The sequence below is a fragment of the Primulina eburnea genome, chromosome 11, assembly GCF_022965805.1.
Source record: "Primulina eburnea isolate SZY01 chromosome 11, ASM2296580v1, whole genome shotgun sequence".
Taxonomy (NCBI): Eukaryota; Viridiplantae; Streptophyta; class Magnoliopsida; order Lamiales; family Gesneriaceae; genus Primulina; species Primulina eburnea.
In genome coordinates, this window is record NC_133111.1 from 30,212,653 (window position 1) to 30,220,066 (window position 7,414).

General features: G+C 36.5%; 1 protein-coding gene across 3 annotated transcripts; it reads left to right on the plus strand.

The window, feature by feature from the left end:
• Nucleotides 1-1,127: 1,127 nt before the first annotated feature.
• LOC140804998 (probable apyrase 7) lies at nt 1,128-7,164 on the plus strand. Of its 3 annotated transcripts, none has more exons than XM_073161177.1 (3): nt 1,128-1,595; nt 2,002-4,110; nt 6,270-7,164. In XM_073161177.1, exons 2-3 carry the CDS (start codon nt 2,106-2,108, stop codon nt 6,572-6,574), a joined length of 2,310 nt encoding a protein of 769 aa, XP_073017278.1. In that variant the 5' UTR covers nt 1,128-1,595; nt 2,002-2,105; the 3' UTR covers nt 6,575-7,164. The 3 variants fall into 3 exon arrangements, with proteins under 3 accessions (XP_073017278.1, XP_073017279.1, XP_073017277.1); XM_073161178.1 differs by having other exon boundaries at nt 1,128-1,326; XM_073161176.1 differs by having other exon boundaries at nt 1,128-4,110.
• Nucleotides 7,165-7,414: the final 250 nt, after the last annotated feature.

Below are 7,414 nucleotides of genomic sequence, written 5' to 3' on the forward strand. Positions count from 1 at the left end.
AGGTCTCTAAGCACACAGCTCATAAGAACAAAATACACCATCTACAGAGAACTGGAATGCTGAGAAGACTTCAATCATAGGGCAACAAAAAACTTACAAATTATTTGATGGCCGGAGGTTACGCTCGATCCGCTTCCGCATATTGTTTATCGTGTTCGTAGTTGTGTAGAAACATGATTTTTTGAAGAATAATTCTAACATTTTATATTTATTTCCAATTTTTTTTTTTTGGATACGAGGCTTGGCGCATGATTATATGGAAGATAATTTATTTTAAGAAAATTGATTTTATCAATTGACTAACTACATTTTGTGCTTTAGGTAATTGATCATTGAGTGAGTCTCATGTGAGACCGTCTCACGGGTCATAATCCGTGAGACGGGTCAACCCTACCCATATTCACAATAAAAAGTAATACTCTTAGCATAAAAAGTAATACTTTTTCATGGGTGACCCAAATAAGAGATCCGTCTCACAAATACGACCCGTGAGACCGTCTCACACAAGTTTTTGCCTTGATCATTAAGAAAAAAAATTAAGTTTAGTAATTTATTGGTAAATTAATACACTGAAATACTGTTTTTTAAAAACAACAGACATCAGAAATCGTGGTCGTAAGTAAGGTTTTAAAAAGCGTGAAGCGTTCCAAAACGTGAATGTTGACCTCCAAGCTTTTCAAGCTTAAGAGAGATTAGCACGGGTTTAAGCATGAAAAAACATTTTTTATCTTTAGTGTAATTGTAATTATCCCAAACCAATAAATTGATAAAATAATATATAAATATGATAAATTTAAGTTTGATACATTAATTCTCATATTAATAAAAACATAAAAATCTCAAAATTACAATCTTTATTTGTTTTTGTTACTATACTACGTTAAAAATTGCTAAATATTTGTCAAACTATTTTCAGACACACTTAATCATAATTAAAATTAAAAAACAAAAATCTAAATTGTAAAATTAATTTATTATTTTAAAATTAATAAAACATACTTTCAAAATAAAAAAATAAAAAATAAACAGATATAATTGATTATACTTAAACACGCTCAAGCTAAGCGTTTTAGAATAGTGGTAGTAAGTCGTGTATGTGCGTGCGTCGCGTGCAACGTATAAAATTGAAAGTGACAATCCGATGACTCTCAAATAAGCAACAAATTACTTTTTCCCCACGGTGGTTTAAACTGGGGATTCGGACCTACATTTGTTGGGTTTTGATTTGATTTTTACGCTCCATTGGTTAAAATTTTCAAGAATCTGATCTAAAAGATGGGTTCACTGCAGTCTGTACTCTCTGTACGAGCACTTTCATGATATGAAGTTAGTTGAAAATCTTGTCTACCCACATAATTGTTCTCAATTTGGTGACTTTTTTCTTTTGGTAATGTCTGCCGAATCTTGTGGTGGGCGGAGGAGTTTTAAGATCCCGGATTTTGAGATCTCGTTTGGCTTTTACGATTTGGGTGGGGGGCAGAAATTTATTTCGAACTTTATTATGCAAGTGATCTCGGTATGCGGAATCGATTGATGATGCTTGATTAGCTATATGGAATGTGATATCGTTGTATCTTGCAGAGATGGGAATTGGGGTGAAATTGGAATGGGATTGACACTAGTACATAGGATTTATGGATTCATTTTAGACAGTAAAGATTAATGAGAAGCTGTTTTTGATCGAAGTAATAAATTTGGTAGGTTTGGCAGGGAGTGAAGTTTTGTAGAGTACTATGCGTTAACAATTTATCGGTGTCCAAATTCTTTAGATGTTTGATCTTCAATCTAAGTTGAGTAATCTAGCTAGTAGTTATGCTTGTAGAATTTATTGCGACCTAACCTATCTTATTTGTTTTATGCCAATGCCTCTGCTACATTAAGGTTAAGCTAAAACATTCAACATTCATCCGTGAATGTCATGATGTGTCGTACTTATTCATTCATCTGATAAGTTTTACTACATCAAATAATGTTGCTTGTCTTTTCATTTGGAATCTGCAGGACATGTTTTTTCCTATTCACCTAGTTCTTCACACTGTATGAATGCGGAACGTCAGTCTGCTAAGTGTTGTACCTTGTGAAGGGGTAATCAATTGGGAGGCTGTATGCCTGTAGCAGGGCCACTTGTAAGTTTTGTAATCATGGTATTCAGTAAATTTGCAGAATTATTTTCCCCAGTAGCAACTCATCCTTCAGCCCCAAAAGCGTCTAATATTCCATATAAACAAACTGGATTACCGCATATTCATGGTTCTATGCAAGGTCCGACTTTTCCCGGCCTAGAAAAAAAGATCAACTTGAGACCATCTTCTTCGCTTCAAGATTTGCCTACTTATAGCCGACTTGATCTCGAAGGTGGTGGTGTTATCCCCGGGTCAGAACAAAGTTTTTTCTTTGGAAAAGATAATTTTGGATCAAGTTTTCTTAAAGAAAAGGCATCACCTGGAATTACATATGGACAGAAAAAGTGGGTGCGAGTTATCTGTGTTCTCTTGTTTTTATTTCTGTGTGCATGTCTTGCATTTGCCCTGCAATCTCTGTACTCAACTTGGTTTAGTGGGCAATCCAAATTTTATGTTGTTCTTGATTGTGGTAGCACTGGAACCCGTGTTTATGTATATCAAGCATCTGTTCATCACAAAAAAGATGGCAATCTTCCTATTTTTTTAAAATCATTGCCTGAAGGGCTACAGAGGACCCAGAGTGGGCGAGCTTACGACAGAATGGAAACAGAGCCAGGATTTGACACATTAGTACATAATATCTCTGGGTTGCGCAATGCGATCAAACCTCTTATCCAATGGGCTGAGAAGCAAATTCCTAAAAATTCACATAAAACTACTTCTCTCTTTCTTTATGCCACAGCAGGAGTTCGCAGGCTGCCAAATTCAGAATCTGAATGGCTCCTTGGTAATGCTTGGTCGATTCTGGAGAGTTCACCTTTTTTGTGCAAAAAGGAGTGGGTTAAAATTATCACCGGCATGGAGGAAGCTTATTATGGATGGATTGCTTTAAATTATCACACTGGTGCCTTAGGATCTATTCCTAAGGAAACATACGGTGCACTTGACTTGGGTGGCTCATCGTTGCAGGTTACATTTGAAGGCGAGCAGGTTAACCATGATGATACGAGCCTAAAATTGAGCATTGGCTCTGTTAATCATCATCTTAGAGCATACTCTCTTGCCGGATATGGGCTCAATGATGCATTTGACAAATCTGTTGCTCATCGTCTCAAGCAACTTCCGCAGATCACTAATGAAGATTTGGCTGGTGGAAATCTTGAAATTAAGCATCCATGTTTACAGACTGGTTACAAAGAGCCATACTCATGTTCACGTTGCGCATCTATTCACCAAAATGGAAGTCCTCCAATCAGTGGTAAAAAACTGAGTAAAGGAGGAAAGGCTGGAGTTCCAGTTCAGCTAGTTGGAGCTCCAAACTGGGAGGAATGTAGTGCACTGGCTAAAGTTGCCGTTAATTTGTCTGAATGGTCAGATCATAGTCCAGGAATTGATTGTGAGCTGCAACCATGTGCACTTGCCAGTAATCTGCCTCGTCCCATTGGTCAGTTCTACGCCATGTCCGGATTTTATGTGGTTTACCGATTTTTTAACTTGAAGACCAATTCTGCTCTCGACAATGTACTGGAGAAGGGCCGTGAATTTTGTGAAAAATCTTGGGATTTGGCTAGAAACAGTGTTGTTCCTCAGCCTTTTATTGAACAATATTGCTTCAGGGCACCTTATGTCGTTCTCCTTCTGCGAGAAGGATTGCACATTACAAATAGCAATGTAATTATCGATTCTGGAAGTATTACTTGGACACTTGGGGTGGCTTTATATGAAGCTGGAAAGGCATTTCCAGTTGGGGGAAAGATTCTTAGTTATGGATTGTTGCGAATGAAGATGAATCCATATATTTTTTCTGCCATTTTGTTTGCTTCCCTGTTCATCCTGCTATGTGCACTTGCTTGTGTGGGCAGTTGGTGGCCCAAATTTTTTCGAAGGTCATATCTCCCACTTTTCAGGCATAATAGTGTACCATCCATGTCGGTTCTCAATATTCCTTCTCCTTTCAAGTTTCAGCGCTGGAGTCCTATCAATACAGGTAATAATCTTCTTTATATGCATTTTATGATGCATTTTATATGCATTTTATGATGCGGTCTGTACTTAATGTATGAAATATATTTATCATATAATATACTTTCTGAAACCACATTCATACTATTTCAAAAATCCAGATTTATTATCAGTTTTAGTTGATCTTACGTTTTCGTTTGTAATTCACATTCGGGTTTCCACAACAAAAATTCTTGATTCAAACATAGATTTGCGGCCTCAGAATGAACAAGTAGGAACTAATGCCTGCCAAAATGGAAAAATCTTAGGTATATTTAAATATGGTTCTTGTTGTGTAGAGGATACATTTTCTACTTTAGATGTCATGGTATTTCTGGAAACTTTGGTGAAGGATCGTTCGCTGAGCATCTTTCGGATGCTTCAAACATAATATTCTCCAATGAGCTGCAATAACTCGTGTTCTAAGAATGTTAACATCGATGAATTAAATCGAGTTTTGTTTTAAGACCAAGCGGAAAATACTCGAAGTATTCCTTAGTGAAGAAGCCTGTTATATTTGAAAATGATTTAACTTATGTAAACTGAATAACAGAAAAAGGGTAGACCAGTTTTTGCATTCATCAGTTCAGTTATGGTGACAACTGAGCTGACGGATACTCTTGCTGATCCAAACAGTTTGAAAACAACAGTTAATCAGTTAAATACACAAGATATGTTTATGGATGTTCGGAGATTTCAACTGCTCCTACGTCATCTTTCTACTACCTCGTGTAGGATTCACTAGAAGACTTTGATTTATACAACTACTTGTACTAACCTACTCAGCTTAGGACTTACGTACTGCCTAACTGAACTCCTAGCCTTGACTGAAGGCAACACCTTCCGACCAACACTTCTTTAACGTCTATGTGTCAAAAACTACATACACAAGTTTAACGTCTTTGTGCAAGACTGTATTTGGGTGGTGGTGAGAGTGTTTGTGTGTGTGAGACTGAACAAGGATGTTCTCATACACTTAGGGAAATAAGCTTCTAATCTAAGCTGATAGCACGCTGAAGTGTCTCTCTGGGCTTATTGCTTCTTGTAATTTAATATGCAATATGTGAGCTCTTTTTCTTTGTATCTTCACACATTCTTTCTGGTGTTTTCATTGATGCACATTGTCTTCACTGATCTTCATCTTCCATTTATAGGCGCGAAGTTAGATCGTATAGTGAGACTCAATTATTGTATCCGTTGCATTTTGAATTCGCTCCTTGGACTTTGTGTCTCGACTTTTCGATTGTCCTTTTAAAGCGTTTTGTCTTTAATGCTTTGATGCAATGTTCATTATTGTCTTTTGACTGGACAAATGCTTCGTACCTTTGTGCGTAGCTGGAATCCACTAAAAAGAACTTGTTTTGATCTATAACTGAAAGATTCTGACTGATGCTCCGAACTAGTCAGTTGAACTGATCTACAGTTGGGGTAGTGAAATCAGTTGACTCGTCAGTTGAACTGATTTCACTCTCATTCAGTTGAACTTGTCAGTTGGGCTCTTCATCAGTTGAATACTCCTTCGGCTAGCCAGGCTTCTGAGGTTCTCCTGCTGAACCACCTATCAACTGGACAATCAGCTGAACTGCTCAATTGACGTAACAGTTAGACTGATTTAGTTTGTGCGATCAGTTGAGTCTTCAGTTTGCGATGTAAACAGCTCGTAACTGATCCTAGCTTCTGCACACTGAGGTAGATTATTAGTGATACAAAATAACAAGTTTTGTTAACATCAAAATCAAGATTGCGAACTTGAAAAGTTCCAACATTGAGTCAATCAAAAATTGACCGCATGTTAAAATTTAATTAAATATATTTGTGTTAATTAATATTTTGATAGTACTCGAGTATATTAAAATTTAGAAATAATAGCTTTTGGCTAAAATGTAAAGAAAATATTTTTGGGATTGATAAAAGATTAAATTTAAAAATACTGATGCATTAAAATGTACTGTAAGGAAATAATTTGAAAATGGGAAGTAAACTTGTTTTCCATATCTGAATAATGGGAAATACAACCAAGCACAGGCTTAGAAAGTCTCCAAGATTAAATTTGCTTTTATCAATTTGTTTTAGACAATTCTCGTCTTTGTATTTAGAGAAGACGTATATACATCATCAGTCTAATATCTATTCTTGTGTTTTCAGGAGATGGAAGGTTCAAGACATCCCTAAGTCCAACAGCTGCAAGTACACAAGAAAGACCATTCGATAATGGACTTGGTTTTGGTCGTGCAACCATGCAGTTCCCCGAACCGTCCTTGTTTTCTTCATCTAGTAGTGTGGCACATACTTATTCGTCAGGCAGCTTAGGACAGATGCAATTTGACAACAATAACCTCAATTCGTACCGTACTTCCCACAGAAGTCAAATGCATCTCCAGAGTAGAAGATCTCAATCTCGAGAAGATCTTAATTCTTCAACTGTTGAAGCACACGTACCGAAGATCTAAGGGTTCCGTTGGTTAAAGTAACTATCTTGGATGGTCAGCAGCTTCAAGATATGGTTTCAATGGCAGTATAGAAGTTGGCTTCTCAGAACTGGGTTTCACCTTGAAAGAGGCCTCAAATATTGGATGAAACCGTGTTTTGGTAGACGATATTTCAGATACTGTAAATACTTTAAGTTCAAGCTTCGCTGACTCGTTCTAACATTGTCACTGAAGCTTTGACCGGGGCGACAAGGGCAAAGCGAGTAGTGACAGCATTACTGAGAGCTGCAGCATTATATACGGAAGTCGACTTTGTAGCATGTAGTATAGACGAGGGACAACATTCAGTTTAACTTTAAAATGATTTTTATTCACTTCATTCATCTATGGATTCAGAGTGGAAAGTTGAGACGGTTTATCATTCACAAATTCTGGAAATTGAGACGAAGTTCGGGTATTGCTCCTGTAAAAGTTTTGGAAAGTGATGTGATACGTTTTTTTTTTTTTTTTTTTTTTTTTTGGTTCTTCAGCTGATGCGAGTAAGAAGATATGTTTCATTTTGTATGAAATATGAGATTAAAGGTTTTAAGAAAATTTGGGTTTAGGTGGAATGAATATTCGAATTTGACTCGATTTAAATCTTGTAAGCTTGAGTTCGACTTGAACTCGATCAAGTATTTAATTTCAAGTCCGAACTCGACTCGTGAAAATATCGAGTTACTCGAGCTCATGTTCGAAAATACTGTAGCTTAATTTTAGAACTTAAATTTTGTATTTATATGAACACAAATAATCTTAAATTATATAGATTTTTATGTATTTCCTCGAGTAGAAACAATTAAAGCTTGAACTCGACTCGAG

Bases quoted from the DNA above. Each gene is read 5' to 3' on its own strand.
- LOC140804998 (XM_073161176.1), top strand. From the start codon at position 2,106: ATGCCTGTAGCAGGGCCACTTGTAAGTTTTGTAATCATGGTATTCAGT. The intron at 4,111-6,269 runs GTAATAATCTTC...TTGTGTTTTCAG, and splicing joins CTGGAGTCCTATCAATACAG to GAGATGGAAGGTTCAAGACA.